Raw genomic sequence first — 22601 nt, forward strand, 5'->3', positions numbered from 1 at the left:
TTTCTGCATATTTTCTTTACCAAAAATGACAAGGGGGAAAAGATGTTAGATGGACTAATTGCTCAAACACGAAGGTGTCAATCTAATTTACTGGATCTAGCTGAGAATACATCTAGTCAATAAAGGTATTTCTGCCCACATTGTAGGTACTAGATAAACAAATCATGCCAGAATGTGTATGGCTTTATAATTATTGCAACATTGTTTCTTAAATTAATGGCATTTTTTGCTTAGGTATTTAAAATGAGTAAGAGCAAGTATAAATAAATAATTTAGATCAGAATAATTTAGAGTAATGTATTTGGAACTAATGGGAAGATGTAATTGCTGCTGCCTTGATGTAAGAGTATGATTTAGTTTCTTTTTTTTTTGCCATGACAGCAGAAAAGTCCAGTTATAGATGCTCAAATACAAAGTGGGCCAAGATCTAAGCATGTGAGCTGGTTTAACAGGATGTAAATCTGTGTTGGAGTTAAACTGTGAAGAGTCAAGGTGTACAAGTACAAATCTGAGGTATCATGGATGGGAAGAGGTAAAAAAGGGCAAGTGGTGCCCTATGAGCTAAGGGCTGATTAAGAGTCGCATGAAGGATATGAACATTTGTGAGCCTCAGTGTGAATGCTGAGGCAGTGGCACCTTCACCAATGCCACGCAGGCCCCTACTGCCCCACCACTACACTGAGTAGCTTTAACCCAGCTGTGGTAACCAGCACCGTTCCTTCTGGGTGCAGGGCAGCTCTGGTGCTGAGCAACCATCCCCACCAGATCTCCTCAGCCTTCGTGCCATGCTCTGGCAGTGAGGGTCCTCCAGGGGCAGTGGTGGCACAGGGGCCTTCTCCACCTGTGGCTGAAATCCTTGAGTGAGATGCACCTGAACCAGCTCTCGTGAGAGGCTCTGGGCAACCCCAAGAGCTCGGCATGCCACATAGGTGCTTGGGAGCTGCTGCAGCACATGATCAACACTAAGCAAGTTGAGCAAGGACCAAACTCTACTGGCCTCGGGGGCTGTTGGGCCACACTTGGCAGGCAGCCCTGCCTCCACCTGGCCCCAGCACGGTGCTGCTAGGGGTGAGGTGCTGTGCGGGCAGGGAGCGGCTACAGCTGGTGACAGGGCTAGAAAGCTGTCCTAGAGGCTTTGCTGTAGGGTCACAGGATGGTGAGGCTGGCAGGGCCCTCTGGGGGCACCTGCTCCAGCAGGGACACCCCCAGCAGGGTTCCCAGGAGGGATGTGGGGTCTCCTCCTTGGAGATCCTCCAAAGCCGCCTGGGCGCCCTATGCCAGCACTCCCTCACCCCCACTAACGCATCTGCGACGAGGTCGAACACCGAAAACTCTTCACAGGGGGGGCACCACAAGCACCTTCCCCTTTCCTACAGCCGGGCAGGGAGCACCGAGCCTCCCCCCCCGCCGCCACCACAGCACCGCCCCGGCCCGGCGCAGGCGCCATTTGGGCAGGGCGCGCCCCGCCGCCGGTGGGCAGGGCCGGGCTGGGCTGGGCCGGGCTGAGCCGGGCCGGGCCCGGCGGCGCTGCCAGCTCGGAGTCAGCGGGGGCGAGGCGCCGGGATGGCTCCGGCAGCGACCAGCGGGACCCCACCGGCTGCCCCCTCGGCTGGTCCCACGGACCCATGGCTCGGGGGGCACCTCTCTGCTCTCGGTGGGTCGCGGCGGGGGGAGAAAATGGGAGCCGGGACCCCCCCATCGCCCTCGGCTGGCCCCGCCGCTGCTCCCCGGGGAGCCCGGAGCTCTCCCTGCCCGGCACCGGCTGCTCGGGGCCCGCACGGGCCCTGCTCGGCCCGGCCGGGGGGAGCCGGGGTGCCCGGAGCTGGGGGGAGCCGGGGGGAGCCGGGGGGTCCCTGCCCTGCCGCCGGGCTGTGTGCGCGGAGCTTCGGGACACAGCGTCTCGTCGTGTGCCTGCTGCCGGTGTGGCCGGGAGTCGGGTGGGAAAACGGGGGAAAAAAGTACCTAACTGTCCAAATCCGGGTCCGGCGGCTGTCCTGGAGCTGCCTCGCTGAGCGGGTGACTCACGGAGTAGGAGCGGGTTGAAGGATAACTGCCCCGCTCGGCCGGCTGCCCTGCAGTTAAACCCAGCTCCGTGTTTGGGGTTAGGGGCTCGGTCACTCGGGGCCCTAAGGAGCTCTGGAAGCTGCCCGGGTGCACGCAGGCTCCCGCAGGAAGTTATTTTGAAGTGACGCTGTCTTTTGTTTATGTCTAACTCCAAATGTTGTGGTGCTGATAATCTCAGAGAGAAACTGAGCTCGTCTGTCCTGTCTGGAGCGCAGCGGGCACAGCGGGCGTACTGCGGCGTGCGCCTTGCTGCGCTGCCCAGCCTGGTGCTCCCATGGCCTTGTGAGTGCCTTTATTCCGCTCGGCTGCTGGGGCGCCGATAAGAGCTCACCGGGCTGGTGAGAGCAAACACCGTGGGAGCGGTTAAGGTGAGCGGGATTATTAGCGTGAAATTGGGCGCTGCGTGTTTCGAGTGCTTTCATACTTCGCTCTGTAAATGGGGCGTTACTGGTTGGCGCAGGATGGCTTGGTCAGGACGGGCTGAGATGTCTACCACCTGCTGTTCCTTTTTCCGAATACAAGAAGGTTGGGAGGCTCGACATCCAGTCCATCCTTCTCTCTAGGAGAGCAGGAAGTAGTACCAGTAGGCACAACCGGGACCTGTGGGATGGTGCTGAAGGTATTAACGTTATCAAACTTTTTTTCCCACCCCCCTCACTCCAACTAATCAGTTTCACTGAAAGAAGTCAGGCAGCCTGAATTTTCGGTCTGTGTTGACTGGTAGTTAGTATGATGAAAGGATGGGTGTATGTGGGCTTGTGCTGACTCTTTTGAAATGTTATAAACGAGTCTGTTTCACAGAGCTTGAAGGCACTTGCACTGGGGAGCCTTTAGTATGCCACATGCATTGGTAGGATTTAGTAACTGTACCTGTAATTTAGTCTGGTAAATCAGATGAACAGCTGTACTTCTGAAAGCTGAAAGTTGCAAAGTGTAACAGGAAATGCAAAAGCTGTGAAAGAATGGGTCTTTTTTTTTTCTCCTTCCTCTGAGGTTTGTCAAATGCTTTCCACCGTATCTTCACACAGAAGTTGTGCTGGTTTTGGTTAAAATTGATTTGTGAGAGATCTCAACTAGTGTGAATGTTTGTTTGCACAAAAAGCACTGATTTGCTGTGTTTGGTAGCATTGATTTCATGCTGCTTGCACGTCTAAATTTACCAATAGTGGGGAATAACTTTAAATACCTGGCATGTCCAGGAGGGTTTTCTTTTGACAGGCACATTGGTGACGTGCACTCTTAATTGCACGAAGTGCATGCTGTATTTGAAAGCTGAGATCCGAGGAAAAGTGTTCCCACAGAAATACTACTGCAAAGCATCAGTTCTGCATGTTTTTGCAGCATGAACTCTCGGCTACTCACACAGTGAGTGACCCAAACCATTACCCCATAAGCACTGCAGTTTTAGCACTAGCAAAAGCAGAGCATAAGGTTTTTGTCTCAGTGTTTGCTCAGTATTACCAGCTGCATCTTGTATCACGTACACGTACAAGGAATGGACTGAGCCTCTCTTCCTTCTGTTTGTAGTGTATATTTTTTAAAATTTTTCAACAGGCTGAACTGCTCTAGACGTTTTTGTCTTCATTGGTTTTGGTTTTGAGTTCCTAGTAATGCCAGATATCCTCATGGTGTGGTTATTCGGACAGACAGGGCAACTGACAAGATGAAGTTTGTCCTTTCTTCTGAGCTCATAACAAGCTGTCTGGGAGTGTAGAAATTGTGATGGTTTAAAATAGCTGAGGATTACACGCATTGTACACCACTGACACTTTTGGTTATTTGCTGTTAATGGGACCTGCCCTTGTTTAGGAGGTATCTCCTTTCTCAGCTGTCCCTGCAGCTTTCAGGGAAGCCTGTCTAAAATTTTTTGTAGACAGCTTGTTGAAATAGTGTTGGTATGCCATGTAATTGAGAAATAAGTAGGGACTGGGAAAGAATTCATCCCAGATGAGACTTAACTCTCAAAGTTCAGAGGAGAAGGCTTTCTTTCAAAGACCTACTGCAAAATTTGCCCTTGCTGAGGTCATCACAAATCTTGTGATAACTTCAGTGAGCCAAGAACTCAGTCTCTAACTGAAGGGCTCTTGCAGGATCCAACTTGAGGTCCTGTGAACGACTCTCAGTTCCGTGGTTTTTAAAGACAGGTCATCTGTGAGACCATCTGCATGCATCTTACTATTAAGGTTCAGAAACTGGAGCTAGTTTTGGGTGAGGAGCCCTGGCACAGGCTGCCCAGAGAGGCTGTATGGGATCTTGGAGGTCTCCAGAAGCCGCCTGGATGTGGTGCTGGGCACCCTGTTGGGGGTGTCCCTGCTGGAGCAGGGGCTGGGGCGGGGGCCTCCAGAGGGCCCTGCCAGCCTCACCAGCCTGTGGTTCTGTAAAGCAGCGTGGTTGATCCTTCTGTTCTCTTATTTGAGGTACTTCTTGTGACAAACCTAACAAAGGTTTTGCAGTCTGTTCGTAAGTTCCTGACAGCAGACCTTGAACAACCTTGCTTAACCTCTAAGGCAATTGGCAGTACTGTTACGAGTCGTCATTATGTTCTGTCATCATGTGGCTTCCTTTTCTCATCAGACTTCCTGCTTATTTCGCTTCTCTTTGTAGCTTCTGGTTACTACTACAAGGAAGCTGAAAGCTAAGCGGAATTCACAAACCTGCTGATTGTCGCTCCTAGATGATAGTGTTCTTTCCTTTGTTGTCCAGTGCGTGGATATTCCCTGATGTACGATTTCAGTGAACAATAGGTGAAGCAACTGGTAGGCAACAGGTTGTCTTCCCTTACAGTTTTTCCTTTTGGAAAAAAAAGCCTTTTTTAACCCGTTCCTTGCTGCCTTTTCTATAGTCTCCTCTATAGCTACAATGGTGCTAGTAGGGCAGAGAAGCTCCAGTAGTCCCTAAATGTCTTTATATATGTTTTGACTTGTGCCCGAAACTTCTTGTTGTTCCATCAGCTTGGTTGTGTAAAGGGAATTTGACTCAGAATAGAAAAATCCTGTTTAAATTAGGTAACTCTTAAAAAGTGTATTTAATTTGAAGTTGGTGTAAACTGTTCTGGCTGAGTCTATTGTAATTAAAATAACTAACAGACTGTAGTAAATCAATGCGTATTCACCATCAGCAGTGTAAGGAAAGTCGCTGTTCAGTGTCTGAATTATGATTCTGAGAAGTGAAATTACCGTGACAACAGAAACCTCTACTGCATTTTATTTTACTTACCTAAATAAGTTGAATGCACTGAACAAAAATAAAGGGTTGGTTTAGAGCTTGTTTCTCTTAAGAGAATATCCGCTGCTTCTGAGCTGCTGAGGGACATAAATTGGCCAGTTTTGGCATCTCATTAAGTTCCCTAAAAATCCATTACCTTAGGGAATTTTTAAATGTTTTCTGAAGATCTTAAGAGTGAGATATTCAGCATGTATTCAGGAAAATGAACTAATAAACAAAACTTTTGACTTTTGTCTGAGTTTAGAAGTATGTAATTGAAATAACAAAAGTTTTTCTTTGAATCGTGCTTAAAATGAAAGCTTTGTAACAAGGTGTACATCCATCTACCCTTATAAATGTCCAGCCTGGAGATGGGAAGTGTCGTAGCTTAATCTTGTGTAATTATACTTCCAGTAGAACCAGGAGAAAAAGACACACTGGGTGTGATGCCCAGCTGCCTTTCCCTTGCAGTGTGAGCCTGTCAGGTTTGTGTGCCCATTTCTGGTGGCATTGCTGGGCTGTGCAGTGCTTTCATTGCGCCTGGTAAATATTTCTAGGATCACATGGTGAGTTGAATGAGAAAGTGGCTCAGACGTTAAAGAAAGAAAAACAGAAAACGCCCGAGCAAACTATTTTTTTATTTAAACTATTTGAACCCTGGCTGATTCCCCTGTTTCTACAGATGAGTGAACTGGCACAAAAAGAAGCAGGGAGAGAATTGCTTCAAGTAATGCTGCTACTGAGGCGTGTTCTACAGCTATGCTGAGCTGAGATGTTTAAGCAATGTCTTTTCTGAACATTTCAGTTGTCTTGTACTGCACTTCAATAGGTTGTATGTCAAGCATACCTAACTTTTCTAACAATTCAATTAACATTAAGGCCAACAATAGTTTGTTTCTATATATTGTGAGGTTGAAACCCGTATTTCATTTTCATGCCTGAAAGCAGGAAATATGATCATGCAACTCCTTGAGCTGCATGGATATGGTAGTGCATATGTACGTAGCTATTTTTAGCAGATTGATTGCTAGAACAATCCAATTCATAAAGTATAAACAAAGCTCTTTAAAAGGTATGCTCTAATATTTCAATATGGCGTGGGCATAATAGGCAAAATCTGATGTAACGAAGTCAGATTTATCAGCAGGGCAGAGAGATTACATCATTGTTTATGGGTTTATTGCTGTAAATTAAACAGTGCAATAAGTGGAATGTGCTTAAAGTAATCCGTTAGGATGTGGCTTATACTTAAGTTTAGTATGGGAAATTCAGAAAAATAAAGACAATGCATTATTTTAATGACATTTCACATTACTTATAACTAAATAGGTATGTTCTTGGCTATAAAAAAAAAAATCAACAAACCTTTCAACAGTCGGAGCTGTTGTTTAAGGAATATTAAATCTTTCTAGAGATTTTACTTGTGCTTTATGAGAAGCCTGAGAACTGTCTGCTTAGATCACTGCTGAAGGCCAAGCTTTTTGCTGAACTGGAGCTTATCTCAGGGAGCTCAGAGCGATCGCGCTAAATATGAAATCTTTTCCTGCTGCAGCAACCAAGGAAAGCCTAATTCTGTAACCTGGCACAAGCAAGGTCTGGTATCGTGGCAGTATGTACTGAGGAAGGAGTTGTTCTGTCCCTCTGTTTGTGGTGAGAGGGAAACCTGTACGTGTGGGAGCTGCTGCCCTTGCTGGCTCTTTGGCCCCGGGTGGCAGGCGGCGTGCTGGAACAGTTAATCCTTCTGGGACAGCAGCACCAGGTGGGGCGGCCTTGCTGAGGTGCTCCGGTCTCTGTCTGCTGTGAACCTCGGAAACTTGAAGGGGGAAGAAGGGTTATTACAGAGTACCTCTGCGTACGTAGTCCAGTCCAGCCTCATTCTTCTTACAGCTATCAAGATCCTGTGGTCGTGGAGGTTTTGTTGTGGTCAGGCATTGTTTTGGTAACATCAAGTGTTTAACTAGAATGTTAGTGGGCCTGGCTAGGCCAGGTAAAAGTTGTAATTTAATGAAAGATGAAGTATTTCTTCCTTAATGTGCCAACTTTTTTTCCTCATATGTTGTGTTTCCTAAAGGTTTTGTAAAATATTCCTGAGGCACTGCTGGGTGGAGAGGGAGACCTTTGGGTGTGGGTAGTAATGTTAGAAGCAATGTGAAGGTTCAGCCTCCATAAAAAGGGCTGGGAGTGTTAACATGAGGAGTATCTGCTAGCTTGTTTTTTTTTTCTTTTTTTTTTTTTTTTATTTTTATTTTTGAAGGGTGGGGATCAGCTCTAGCAATAGCTTATAAAAGACCTGTCCTTCTGAAAATGTGATGTGCTCTGTTGTTAGAGTTTCTTGTGTACTTGAAATTGGCTTGAGTTCATACCAAGTTTCCTGTTTGCTCTGAGCATTCAGTAGCAGGTGGGATCCATTTTCTTGTTTCTTTTGCATAATTTTTCTCTTCTGTTGCTCATGTCCAGCTTTGATGGTTAGCTTTGCATTCTAAATCGTGTCCATCTTCAGTGGCTGTCAAGTTGATGATCTAAAAACAATTATGTAGCACAGTATATTTGTTGCATGTAGTTAATTTCCCCTCTGCCCTTTATTTTTGGAGATGTCCTGCACGACCATGGCTCCATGTTACTCCAGTTACTTCAGGAAGGCTTGTTCTAGAGATACTCATCTTTCCTTGCCCACAGTTGCTTGTTCCTCCACCTCAGCTTGCTCGGTCTCTTGATGGCCTTGATAGAGCAGTTTGCCAAACCACAAGTATACTGATTCACTCAAGTGACTGCTTTAAAAAGCAGATACTACTTAAGGCATTTTTTGGTAAACCTGAATCATTTTGGTGGTCCACTTTAAAACTATTCTCAGGGCTATGGTCTGTCAGGAGCAAATCCGGTGGGGTAGGACCAAGGGGACCTCACAAAGCAATTTTGCATCTGGGGGAGCTGTAATGAGCCACAGCTTGGAGAGCTGGAAGCACTTGCTGTCTGGTTTGAAGTGGGAATTACCTGCTGTGGTTATGGAGCAACGTCAGGAGATATAATTTGTTAGGGTAATGCATGCTGCTTTTGCCACAAGGAGGTGGAAAACATTAAAAAATAATTGAGTCAAATTCATTTTGTGGCACTTCTCATTTGTCCTTCCACCTGTTGGTTTTGTTAGTGACTGCTGATGTCTTTGCAATAATGTACTGCATCTTTCCCATTCTAAAAATGGATAATGTGCATCAAAATCAAAGCACATCGCCTTACAGTTGAATGAATACTAACCTTTCAGAGCTTGTGATACATACTATTTCAATTGTATTTCTTAGCTTCTGAAACATTGTAGTCAACAAAATAAAGATAATATGATGGCTCTTTGCCTGCCTAGGAAGTAAATTATGTGATGAAGTGGGGAACTTTGTAGCTGCCGTAGCCTGATGATTTAAGAACCCTCCCAAATCCAAACAAACAACCATTTCATTTTAATATATTAAAATGTGAATTAGAAATTCGTAGAAAATGAACTGTGAAAGCAACTTTTTCAGTTAAATGATTATTTTAACCTCTACTGTGTCTTACTTGCCTGTAGTGAGTGTGTAACAATTGCAATTTCTGTGTTATATTGTGCATATGCTGATCAGTTGTCCTACCTGGGCATAAATTAGAGCTACTAAAGGGTAGCTACCTAACAAGTTCTGCAGTTATCGGTGGGATTGCTGGCTTCTCTTTAAAAAGAAAAAAAAAAAAAAAAAAGTTTGGTTTTGTAAGCAAGCTAGGCCATTTGGCTTTGTCCAAAGCAAACATCCTGAGATTTAATTTTAACATTTAGAGTTCATTCAGCCTCCAGATCTATTCAGACGCTTGTTTGGATTTCCTTCTGTTTTCTGCATTCCTACTATTGTGTAGCAAACTGGTACAGAGAAATGCTTAATGCTTTTTTTTTTTTTTTTTTTTCAAGCTAAGGGACATTTTGATCAATTACTTCAAAAAAGTGTCAGTATTTTTCACTTTGCGCAAGTCTTGAGTATTAGTTATTACTGAACTGGTATTCAGAGAGTTCTGAAAAATTCAGAAATCCTTTAAAAGGCTAATGTTTTGGTAAAAAGAAAATTTAAGGTAAATGTCTAACTGCAGTTTTATGTATCTTTTCTTAGCTATCTGTTACCTTACTACTATTTTTCAAATACAACTTAGTTATATAGCTGGCACAGTAGATGTGATTATGGAATAATGCTCTTTCTGCCATTTTCTGGAGATTCTTAATTTTTTTTTTAAATGAGGACACAGGTGGTTTTAGATATTCCTCTTGTGGAAGTGTCAATATCATGTTAATGGTTTTCTGATGAGTCTTCATTCCTTCAACTGATTTAATAGAAAAATTATGAATTGCCTAGTCTGTTTTTAAAAAAAAGTAGGTAGAAAATAGGCTAAAATACAATGTTAGTTTTTTTATTGGTCTCTTTTGTTGTTATTCTTCTCTAAAAATGTTTTTCAGCTAAAGTTGAAAAGAATAGGAAGTAGAAACGCAGGAATATTCTTGCATATTGAGTAATATAAAAACCTTTCCTAAATGAGTTGTATATACCTATGTACTCTAGGGTCTCAGAAGGAATTTCGAATAGGTGAATATATATATATTTTTTTGGATTTAGCTGAACAGTCCAGTTTAGTTGCAATCAGATGTATGCTTTAATATCTGATGTATGAGGAGGTGCTGAGATTATTAATCTGTGTATTTGCCCTAAAGGTGGTCAAATATTGGAGCAGTTTGCACAGAAACGTAGAATCTCCATCCTTCAGATAGACTACATGGGTACCTGAGCATCCTGATCTACTCAGAGCTGCTTTTAGCAGCGTTTGGACTAAGGAGCTCTGCAGAGGTTGCTTCCAATCTAAATTCCCTATGGTTGTGCAATTCAAAAGGCCAATCTTTAACATGAAATATATACCTGTTAACTTCCTAGTTCAATATTAAGACACTTAATTTTTGTTATTGAATTAATGTTTGACCATGCTACAACTTAAATACTGACTGTTATAGGGGTGAGCTCTAAACCAGTAGAGTACATGCACCTTGCCCTTCCAAGCCTTTGCAGAAGGTACATCCCATTAATGCTCTTGGGATTTGGCCATACTCACAATTTTCTAAATGCTTCAAAGGCAGTTGTGGTCTATTGTAATAACTGTGTTTATTCCATTACACAGGCAATGGAGAGTTTGTGCAGGTCTTGGAAAGCCGCGGTTTACAGACAACTACTGTGACAACTGGCAACAACAGCACGCCTGACCACCTGGAGTACATTGCCTTTGCATTGGTTCCTGTTTTCTTCATCATGGGTCTCCTGGGGATCCTCATCTGTCATGTCCTTAAGAAAAAAGGGTATCGGTGTACAACAGAGGCTGAACAAATAGAAGAGGAAAAGCCTGAGGAAAAAATAGGTAATCAATGTGTCTAATACACATCTTTTTATTGTTCCTGTATGTTGCAGCTATTGGAGTTCCCAGTTTGCTTTTATGCACTCCCCTTGCTGGTGGTAACAAAGTATTGAACATTGAGGAGTGACAAAAAACTGCTGTTCAAACCCTAAAATCTTAGGTTTATGTTTAGCAATCTTATCCTTGTGTTGTCATTCTTATCTTCCATCTCAAGATAAAACTGAGCCTTTGGGCTGACTGTCTGCTTCCTTTTTTTTACATGGTGTGTTGCTCACATTTTTTCTTAAAGATACTTTCTATTGTGCTCCTGTTTTATGGCTCTTTCCTTCCTTAAGAGAAGATGGGAATAAAAAAAGAGCAAAGAGTGTGTTATGCATGGCTTGGTAAAAAGAGGGGTTGAATCACTTGTTGTCCTTTCTCCTCATTAATTGATAGCCTGTCAGCAGGTCCATAAGATGTGCAAATGACAGTGCCACAGCGGTAAGGTAGAGCTCATGGTAGAGTCACGTGCTGCAGTAGTGATGTACGGCTGTGTTCTCCTGCAGTCACTGCCTGTGGCATGCACTCAGCCAGTGGGCATGCTTCATCCTGTAGCTTGAGGGAGAGGTGACACCGAGGTGAGTGGCAGTGAGAGGGGACAGCTTCTAGGTCTTAGCTGGAGGAAGTAGCTGTGTAAGTTGCATTGTAAAGCTGTAGCCATCAGGACGAAGAAGATGAGCAGTGGGTAAAGAGATAGGAAAGCCCTTATTCACTGCTTAGAGACAAATTCAAAGCCTCATCTATCAAACTTGTCTCCATCCTGTGATTATTTTTTTTCCAAGGTAGATAGACAGTATGTCTGTTAGGGAAGGGCAGAGCTGTGCCTTTTACTTTTTTTTTTTTTTTTTTTTTTTCCTCCCCAGTCTTTCTCTGTTCTGAGGTTATTCTGGGGAAGCTTCCAGCATTGTTATTGACAGCAGTCAACCCCAGAAGTATTAAGTATGGTCATGAAGCTTCTCTCCTAAATCTCTTCCTCCTGAAGTCATATGCGAATGTTTTATATATTTATAAATTAAAAAAAATAAATCGTTCTATGTCCTTGCGGTTGTGGTGAAAAGCTTAAATGGATCCTTCTTATACTAGAAGCCAATAATACTTACTTTAAAATAGCGACTTGAGACAGTTTAATGATTTTGGTTTTGTTTTCTTCCCTATGTTTGGGATTATTTGTGTCTCCTAAGTAGCTATAAAAAGAATTTTGATGTGTGTTTATGAAAATATTGAGCTTTTTGAAGTCTTAAATGAATGTTAAAGCATTTATTTTTAAAAAGCCTTTTTTAATGTAACATCTTTATTTTATTTTTTTTTGAAGTTAGTGTGTTTTAGTGATGTTTTATTTTTAAATAACTAATGTTTTTCTTTTAAAAGGCCAAACTATTGACAACATATTTATATTTATTTCCTTTCACAGAAATGAATGAAACGGCACATGAGAATAGTGACACTGTAGGACAAATTATTAACTACATTATGAAAAATGAAGGTATTGTACGGTTATGTTGAAGTTATGAGCCTTTGTGGTGGTGTCTGATAAAAGTTTTTGAAAATATTCAGAAGTTTGCTATGCACATATGTTTTCATTTAATAACCTGTATGTAAATGCTTAACTCTTTGCGTTCAGGAAGTGATCATTTCAAACAAAAAGGAAGTTTTTTGCTTACCTGAAAATATTTTTGTATAGTGAGTCTGGTTCAAATGTTTCTTAATACTATATTAGGTGACTGATTTTTTTTTTTTTTTTTTAAGCTTTTTGCTTATTTTTGAAGTACAAGCTCAAGCTTGTTTTCTTAATATTTAAAGTATGTCAGAGTCTAATGTTTTGACCAGATCAAGCATTTTGTCTCAAAATGAATTCTGGAGCTGTTCTCTGATGAAAGACTTGTATGTAACTGAAAGAAAGACCAGCTCTGACTTTGAATTTCAGACGTGATATCTTCATGTGCTGTACGCAGAAAATACGTGATAAAGACGATATGACAGGGAAAAGTAAAAGTAAACTTAAGCAGCCTGAGGAATGCTTGGTTAGTTCAGAACATCTTTACTAGTCAAAGAAACATTTAGGAGACCATAATTTTACACTATAAAAACCTTTAGCCTTTTAATTTTACGTTTGTGTAAATCAAAGGTCTCCTAAGCATTAAGTTTACTTTGAGTTGCCTGTGAATGAAGCCTAGCGTTCTGAAAAATGTGTAATTTTATTTTTCCCCCTTTAATAACTCTTGGGCTGTGAGGTTGTGTATTTTTCATCAAGGTTGGGATTAGGTCCACTTATTTTTTTCCTTAGAACACGTGAGCAATATGTAGTTCATGGCTAGTAATTATTTTGTATTTTTGTAGGGCTCATTTAAACTGGTGCTTTTTACCTGAAGTTGCTTTATACATAAGAGGTGATGATGCACCTGTGATCAAATGGATGTTTTAAGATTTGTGGGGATCTTGTTTTGGCAGTTTTGTGCAGATGGTTGTTATATGACTTGTATTGGGGCAGATCTCTGAGTACAATATGAGCTGTAATTTGAGTAGCTTCCGTTAAGAAAATTCCCTAGAATTCTATTAACGTTTTTAGCATGATGTTCTCTTGATGTCTTTCTGCACATAGTGCAGCCATCTTCCTTCTAGATGAAAGTTCTCTTAGCACCTTTAATTTTACAATTTGCTTTTCTAAAGTTAGAGCTGTACATTTTTGAAGAATTCTATTTCTTCTCATTACAGCAAATGTTGATGTTTTAAAGGCCATGGTAGCAGATAACAGTGTCCTTGAACCTGAAAGGTAATTGCTCAACTTTTTAATGTGTGTTTCCTGAGGCAACTAAAAATGTACCCTTTCAAAGGGTTTTATTTCCTATGCACTTTTCTAAGACTATATCACTTACTGTAGTTGTCAGCTAAGAGGATAATAGCTTGATTTCCTTGTCATATCTTTGAGTCACTACATTTTAATGTAAGTCCTATTATAGTAGCTGGCTATTCTGGTTATATGTTCTAGGTCTGTAAAAAGCGGTTTATTGCCTCTTGGGCTAAAGATTTACAGAGGCTGCAAATAATTGTTTACTTTAGGGTGCGGTTAATTATGAGTTGGTTTAGTCCAAACTTGCTGCTGATTTGAAAGAGCAGAAGCAGCACTTGCTTCGTTTGTATGGATGCCTGAAGTAGATACCTCTTTCAATGTCACATTCTGTTTTATTCTTTTGCATTATAATTGTGGTAATACATATTGGCTGGCCTACCTCTTATTTTTTTTTTCCTCTGCACACCTTTTAAAAAATTTACACAGAGAAAGTAGTTCAGCCCTTGAGCTGCTGACATATCATTCTGTTTACATACAGGTATAAGTACTCTTCAGTACTTTAAAACTGTGTCTGTATTACTCTACTCTTTATATGTAATCCTGTATTCCTATTCAAGTAGCATTGTCACTAATTAAGTAGGAGCATTCTTTTAGCAAAACTGAGTTGACTGTGCAACCATTTATCTCCTATCTTAATGTGAGGGACTTGATTATTGAAGAATTATTTTGAATTTAAGAGAATGAGTTCTTAAATGTGGGGATTATTTTGAAATTTTATATGGTGCAGCAGAAATGTTTGGTTCAATTTCAACTTGGACATCTTGTGTAGGTCTGTGCAATGTTACTTGGAGAGCCTGAATTTCACTAGTGAATTAAAATATAAAAAGGGGAAGGGAAAAGGGTATTACAAGGCTACTAAAAGATATGATGGCTTGCTCTTGCATGATTTCTATCAGATACTCCTAAAGCTTTAGTAACTTGAGTGCAAATCCATTAAATTTTCTGTATGTTCAGTCCACTATGAAACACTTTTGAACAGTAGGAATAATAATGGCAAAGCTAAATCTGCACATCTGCCATTTAAAGCCATTACTTCTTGTCTTTGCCTCAGACATGTTAAATAGATTATACTTGTCTTATAAAATTTTTATTTATTTTAAGACTATTAAATGTCTCCTGTTGATATTTTTGTTTTGAAAATAAGCATCCAGGTAACCCCGGTCTTTCATGGCAGGTTTTATGTCTTTTTTTCTTTCTGTTCTCCTTGGAGTCCCTTATTTTCTTGAAGTAACATTCCAAAAACTGGATGCAAACATTCCAGGTAACTGGAATCAAAAATCAAAGCTTAGAATTGTAACTTTATTAGGTTGACAGGTTGTGTTCTTGTTATTTCCGTGGTGAAATTTGTCATTTTAAACCAACAACATCCTAATGATTCATGTTTAGCTTGTCATTTTTACTTTCTTTTTCTGAAGAATCTTTACCTGGCTAGCTGCTTTTTAATCAGGACTTCTAAAGTTTGTTTGTTTGTTTTCTGCTAAGGCACTGAAATTTATGTTGCAACACACCCAGTATTTCTGATAATACTTCTGTATGTGTGAGTATCTTTCTCACACTTTCCTCTGATCATCCTCATTTCTGGTCTCATTCTCTACAGATACTATACGTAACCCAAAGTTTACAGATTCTTTACCTATTCTTTTATTCCATTACCCAAGGAACTATTTAAAACTCTGACTATCATCAGGACCAGAATAACTGCATTTAGTATGTCTTTTCAGTTTCACAGTAATCTACTGATACGTAACTTTCTGGTATGTCTTTTTTAAACAGGGTGTGCTACCTTAAGCTATAGTAATTTCACCTGTAACACACTGAGTTCTAGCTTGCTTTGTGAGAACATGTTGTAAGGCAGTGTCAAAACTGATGCTTAAGTCCAAAAGTATGTTTTTATTTTGTGTGAAGCTTAGATTGAATGACATGTTAATTCCTTTTCTCTATGATAGATATTTAGTTTTGCCTCTTTGCAGTACTGTGGGACTGTGTCCTTTTTTGTGAGTTCTTAAAAATGCTGTAACAACTGTGAAACACCCTTATTAATTCTCCAAGTGTAAATTTAACCAGCTGATTAGATTACTTCCTCTGTATGTGTCCAATTAACCTGTTTATCTCTATTTTAGCCTGATCTTTTTCACTTTCTTTTACTTTCTAGTAGTTATATTAGCCACATGACTGCAGAAGAATTAATTGATGAAAGTGATTTTTAACCACAAAAAATATACTAGAGGGAACCTTAAAAAATATATATACAAAAATACACTAGAGGGAACCTTAAACCCCACATTCTCACAAATAAACTGTCCCTCAAAAAAACTGGCTATTAGATACAACTGAAGGTTACACTTCATTCTTTTTTTTTTTTTTTTTTTCTTTTACGAAACAGGATTTTATAGTAAACTCTGCCTTTCCTTTATGCTTTTTCATGTAGCCCTTCATCTCCTGCCACTCCTGGGAGTCCAACGAGTCCAGGGTCTCCTTTGTCACCTGGTGCTGCTCCATTTAAGCACAGCTGCAAAGGCCATCACTTCCATACTGTAGGAGGAGCAGTAGAAAAGGATGTTTGCACTCGCTGTAGCCACAAACGATGGCATCATATAAAACCAGCTCACAAATCCAAAGAGCACAGAAGAAGTCGGCTTGGAGAGGTTACAGTACTTTCTGTGGGAAGGTAAGATAGATGCTGCTTTATTGTATGCTTTCCTTAGAGATGCTACAGTGGTCCATGTTGGATTAGCTGTCTGTTGATTTAACTCTATTTATAGAATCAGTGACTGCATTTTTTAGAGTAAATTCTTCTTTCTTATTTTGATGTTTCTTGGTTACTTATGAGCTATAAAATGACCTAATTCTGCATGCAGTTAGTTTTAATTCCTATCTTACACTGTAGTTGTCTTAAAAAATGTTTGTTCTAGTAGTATAGAATCTGTGGATTGTTTTAAAAAGCAGGTCCCTCAGCAGCAGTGTGTCTTAAAAGTATGCACAGGTAATAAAAAGGAAGATTGCTTTGAAGTGGAGCTGGGTATGCATGGGCTTGTGCTGTAATGTTCAGGTCTTCAGATGCCCCTATCTAAAAATGTGTGCATATTCATAACTTGGATACTGAGAATGATCTAGCTAATATCCATGGCAATGCAACTGAATCTTTCTTTTGGACACCTCAGATTTAGAGTCACAAAAGTGGAGCACAAATCCAATTCCAAAGAACGGAAAAGCTTGATGTCTGTTACTGGAGTGGAGAGCGTCAATGGTGATGTGCCTGCCACGCCTGCGAAGGAGGAAGCAAGAGAAGCGCCTGCCACACCTGCCAAACAGGGGACACAAGAGCGGAGAAGCTCAGAGTAAGCAGCAGGTACCAAATGTTGGGGACTAACACTGCAAGTGCTATGTTACGAAATAAACTAAGGTAGTCAGTGAGGAAAAATAAGGTTGAAAACATAGCTGAGCCATGTGAGAACTCATTGGGCAATTTTGAAAGTTTCTATAAATGACTGCAAAAGTTATATTTGATCAGTTAATGGTAAATTGGAAAGCCTAGAATAGCTACCAAATTCTTATCTAATTGTTTATTTAGACTTTGAAATTAGGATAGATGTGGAAATTCAAATCTGCTTTATGGAGGTGGCATTCCTGTTCCAAGGAAAAAAAACATATGCATATTAATTATTTACAGTAAATGGATAGTTCAGATCTTAGTGACAATGTGCTGGTTTCCCAGAAGAAACAAATGCTGCTGACAGCTGCTTCACTGGAGTAACTGTAGTGTTGCTTCCTTATGCTTGCTGCTCTGTGCTGTGTGTATCAGCTGACTGCTTACTAGATGCCTTTAAGCAAAAGCACACTTTAAAGTGTGCTTTAAACAAAACAAAAAAAACAAACCACTTGAGCATGTTAAGGTAGCATTGTGAAAGGCCAAGGTGTGAGACGAGGGCTTTCCATAGTGTTCCTTGGTATTCATTAAAAAAGCATTCTGTAACTGCTAATTTAACATGGAAGACAAATCTGTGAGCTGGCTTGCTATATGGGTTAGTTCCTCCCAACCTTTACTGGCAGTGTAGAGATAAATGATTGTTAAACTGATTGATCTGGGCACCATGCCACAGCATTAAAATACACCCCTCCTATTTTATTTTTTTTTTCAATCATTCCTACTAAGAAAGAGGCTTAGAGGTGTGCTGTACTTCCAAATACTTAAAAGCTGTGGTGGGAAAATTGGATGAACTTTTTTTTCTGCTCAGTGGGTAAGAAGGTAAAAAAGGCGTTTCGTCACTAACTGCACTGGTATCTTCATGTCAATCTGGGTGGTTTTGTTACTCATGCAACCTTTTTCTTTCCAATATCTCCAATGGGAGTTTGATCAGGCTTAGTAATGTGTCCTTTGACTAATGGGAAGATAATGTCTGTCTTTTAACAAGAAAAATAGCAAGAAAGAGGCAAATATGAAAATATTGTTAAGTGCATAAGTGCATTGGAATTGAAAAGATTGTTTTGGAAAAAAATAATCTAGAAATGTTATGTACTTCAGTTTTCTAAATTCCTTTCTCTCGTAAATAAAAGAAAGCCGTTCTCTAACTACATAAAACTTGTTCCCTAAGTTTAAACTATTACTGCCCTAATCTAAAAATAGGCTGCACTCTAGAATATAGCTTAAAAAAAAGTCCATCTATGGCAGTTTTCTATTGTATAACCCTCCCCTAGGATTTAAAATGCTGCTCTTTCTGAAAACAAATATTCTAATGGCAGAGAAATAGCTCAGTGGAATCTCTTGTAAAGTTCTCTCCAGCCCAACAAAACTATTTTGTAAATCTGGGAAACTAGCCAGGCTTGTTTGCTCTATACTACAAAAAATAAACAGCTTTTGCTTGAAAGCCTACCAGTCTCTTCCCTAGCATGGCTCTGTATCAGTTTTAGTCCACTGCCATGAGAAGCTGTTCATACATAGACAGATATTAGCTATACCCCTGCTTCAATTACTTATTTCAACTTCTAATAAATTATTACAGCTTAATTTACTGAAATTGAACGGATAAGCAATGTTTAGGACTTCTGTGTCTGTAGCCAAAAAATGTTAAAAGCATCTTATTTTAGAGAATTTGGCTCAGATCTTCATATGTGGAGGAAGAAGGAAGGCACAAATGTGCATGTAGCTGCTGCCAGAAAAGGTTTGTTACAGCTTCTGGAGGCAGGGGACTTGTGCTTTGTGGCCTGGCTTTAGCTGTTATTACTGAGAGTTCTTGTACTTGGAATTTCTGAGTGGGACAGTACTTGAATGATGTAATGTTGCTGGCTGCTTGTGTTCACTGCTACTTCTGAGTTCATTTCCCCCCCCTCCCAAAATTGACAAGTTCTTGTCTTGAAATGGGCTTTGCAGTGCTTCAGCATTTTGCTGTCTGCATCTTTTATGCTTAGCACATCTTGTCCAGATCTCTGAGGTCCATGTTCTTGAGCAGACTGCATTTCATTGTTTCAATTTACTTATTTATTTTTAAGTGGCACATTAAAAGGAGTACATATATGGCAGATACTTAGTCCAAATTCTGAGTGGAGCTCTTGTAGTTCCATGGTAAACTTCTAGGAAGACAATTGAAGTTAGTGTTGTGCTGCAGCTATGTAATGTTTTCCATTTCTAGTATCCCTTTCAAAGTTGTGTATGCTTTGCACTGCAGTGTGGTTTACCAGTTTATGTTGATGTTTTTGTCCATCCTTTGCATGGTTACTAGCTGAATTTTTAGCTCCTTTACTTTCTGACTTCACATCCTAAAACTTGTAATGCATAACCACCACGTTATGTAACTGTGGCATTTTTTTTTCCATTTCAGAGCATCTGCTGACTTCTTAATTGGTCTGCTCATCCTAAAACTAACTTTCCTAATCATGCTTATTTTTGTAATTGCTTTTTTCTTTTGTAGGTGGAGCTTCTAGAAGAAGTTTGTCTACTAGCACTTTGGAGAAAACAGAAAACTCCCAAGAGATGCATACTATTTAAGGAAATGTATTTATGGCACCGTAGCATTTTACAAGTTTTGTGATGGCATCTATACAAGGTTGATGGTTTTCCACCAGTAAAATCATTGAGATTTAGGCACTTGCATACTGTTGAACCTTGTGGACCTAGCACCAAATGTTGGGCTTCATCTTTGAAAGAAAAAATACGTATACATTTTTGGACAGGAAAGATTAAAAAGCCTTATCGAATAGTGTTTTTTATACTTAGACAAACTTTTTTTTTTTTTTTACTGAGCTTAATATTATATGTAATAAGATTACCCTGTGGATAAGCTGTGTTTACCCCTCTGGTCCATCTGGATACTTCTGTGTTCTTCTAGAGTTGACAAGCATTCACTGAAGATGAAAGTCAGGCTTCAGAAGATTAAAATACTCTGTTAATCTAACTGTTGGTAGCCGAGCAAAGCATACAGGGAAATAAGCAGTCATCCAGATCTGCATGTGTGCCTTTAGTATGTAAGCCCTCTGATTCTGTGAAGGGTAATTCACAGGAGGGAGTATTTCAGCTATACATAGTTTTTAAATGATACTGCTGTCTTTCTTCCCCCCGATAACTACTTAACATTAGGCTAAGGAGTATCTTTTTCTATGCACTTGGGTGAACCTTTGGGAAGGTCACTTTCCTCTAGGCCATTTGTTCTCCTATTTTCTTGTAACTACTTGCTACTATTTGAAGAATGCCTAATAGTTTTGCCTTTCTCTTTTGTTTTTACCCCCAGGTTCCTTATTAAGCTAAGGCAACATATTTCAACCATTAGATAAGAATATGGAATATATGGCATTAAAAATTTATTGACTATGTACTAAAGTACATTAGAGTGGCTTAATTGTACTGAGGGTAGCAGTTCTCATTGGCATCAAAATCTTAAGCCATTGTTACACTACCTTAATATCTTAAGCGTGACCTACTGCTAAAAATGCCAGCGATGGTTTTGTGATGTTACTTTTGTGTCCACTTATTATGATCTCTATTTTGTTCTTTTTTTTTTTTGGGGGGGGAGGGAGGGAGAGAGAGAGGCAGGGAGGGGCCCTTGCAATACTTCAGCAAACTTTGCTGTATAAAAGAAACTGAAAAATAACATTTACTCCAAGTGCCTAAGAATATAAGCTGTTGTGTAATGCATTTTATTAGAGATTGCACTATATTCTGAGAACTATAAAGTAATTTAATTTGATCTATGAACTCCATGAAAATCAGTGCTTGTTTTAAATTTGGTATGTTTTAAATTAGTGCTTTCAATCCTTTCAATTTTAGCGCTCTAAACTGCGTTTCTCTTTCAGATATGGGAATAAGGTTTCTTCAGTGGCTTGTGTAGTCTTAACAATCAAAGTGTACAACAATTTTTAAAAAAGGAAATAATATTCTTTGTTTACTGTGTTAGATACTGCTACATCTTGTCAGAAAACATGGAGTTTGCTTGACAGGTGCTGGGAAGTATGTGCTGCGATCATCTTCATTCGACTTGTATCAATGAGCTATCGATAGAAGTAGAAACTGAGTAGACCTAACAGACACTGTGTTTAGGGAAAACAAATAAAACCAAAACCTAAGCCCTTGGAAAGAAATAGTTGTTTATTGTACCTTCTAAAATTCATTATTTTCAGAGATAACTGTCAATTTTTGAGTACCTAAAATAACTTTGACCACCTAAAATAACTCTTTGACCAGGACTGGTACTTGAGTGTTTTGCATCCTTATTCTTCTTAATTTAAGACTGGTTTATAACATCTCTTCAATATATACCTATCAAACTCACCTTATAGGCATACATTTGTTAGATTCTTGCTTTTTTTCTTCTTCAAACTTCACTTGATTTCTATAAAGATCTAATTTTTCTAGGATAATTTAGTCAGTGTTGGTTATAGTAGTTAACTTTAAATTTCTAAGAGATTGAGAGCTATGGTATAAAATGTTGCTGGAAAAAGGGAGTATTGGGCAAAGCCAAGCAGTTTTAAATAGCTTTCAGAAAGGAGATACGCAGTTATAGACTGTCCCAAAAGCTTTTTTTTTTTTTTAAAAAAAAAAAAAGTTTTTAATTTGATAGTATTGTGTTTTAATGAATGGTGGGATATATGGTAATATGCCGAAAGGATTAAAGAAAGCTTAAACAGAAAAAAGAAATACCCTATATTTTTTACTTAATTTAAAAGCATTTTCTATTTTTTTTCTATTGGAAATATGTGGAATAAAAGAAACAAAAATGTGGTGAATATGTAAAACATTGTTTACCTGTATAAAGTACTTACATAAGGTATTATAAGATCTGGTATGTGCAAGAACCTAATTTGTGCATTGCTGCTTCGGTAAGAGGATTTAGAAACTGTGCCTGTTTTATTGCCTTTAACACTACACTCTGCAATTTTGTAGTGATATGGATATTGCCATATTAATTAGCCTTTCCTAATTTTGCATATCAGATGTATTTTTAACAAAATAGTTTATATACAACTTTTGTACTACCAAGCGGTAAATAAAACATTGATTCATAAGCTTGCTTGTGATTTCCTTAAACCTGCATACGTTGTATGAAACTTAGCCATTAAGTAGTCTGTCTGAACTCCTAATGTGTAATGCAATCTCTTTGTACTATGAATTTTTGTGTATGGAGGTTGTGTGTTGTACTTGAGTTTTATTTTATTGAGAAAGAACAATTGCAACCGCTACTTGTTCCATATTTTGTCTGAGGAAGAAGAAAATCTAAGCTTTAAGCTGTTAACTGACTGAAGACCTTTACCTCTAAGGTATCAGGACTTTAATGTCAAACAATACGAAGTTAAAACTTTAAAAAAAAAAAAAAAAAAAAAGCTACGTTCTCGTTATTCTCAATTGTTTTTTGTAAGGTATGGAAAGAAAAATTACAAATGACAGGAAGCTCTTCGCAATTGCTTCCTCTGTGTCTCTCAGTGATATTACAATGCTTAATTTGTTACATGATGTTCTCACAGATGACTACAATCTGTAAATGGCATTAAAATGAGTTTTGCTCTCTAAACAGGGTGAAGGAGGCTCAAAGCAAGATGTTATGGCTAGCTGAGATGT

At 39.6% G+C, this 22601-nt stretch overlaps 1 protein-coding gene across 2 annotated transcripts; it reads left to right on the forward strand.

Annotated features, from left to right (window-relative positions):
• The first annotated feature begins 1457 nt into the window (after positions 1 to 1457).
• Positions 1458 to 22051, forward strand: RELL1 (RELT like 1). Of its 2 annotated transcripts, none has more exons than XM_072037709.1 (7): positions 1458 to 1654; positions 10441 to 10674; positions 12122 to 12193; positions 13423 to 13480; positions 15987 to 16226; positions 16720 to 16896; positions 19465 to 22051. In XM_072037709.1, exons 1-7 carry the CDS (start codon positions 1564 to 1566, stop codon positions 19475 to 19477), a joined length of 885 nt encoding a protein of 294 aa, XP_071893810.1. In that variant the 5' UTR covers positions 1458 to 1563; the 3' UTR covers positions 19478 to 22051. The 2 variants fall into 2 exon arrangements, with proteins under 2 accessions (XP_071893810.1, XP_071893811.1); XM_072037710.1 differs by having other exon boundaries at positions 1459 to 1654; positions 16720 to 16907.
• Positions 22052 to 22601: the final 550 nt, after the last annotated feature.

The sequence above is a fragment of the Anas platyrhynchos genome, chromosome 4, assembly GCF_047663525.1.
Source record: "Anas platyrhynchos isolate ZD024472 breed Pekin duck chromosome 4, IASCAAS_PekinDuck_T2T, whole genome shotgun sequence".
In the NCBI taxonomy this organism is placed as follows: domain Eukaryota; kingdom Metazoa; phylum Chordata; class Aves; order Anseriformes; family Anatidae; genus Anas; species Anas platyrhynchos.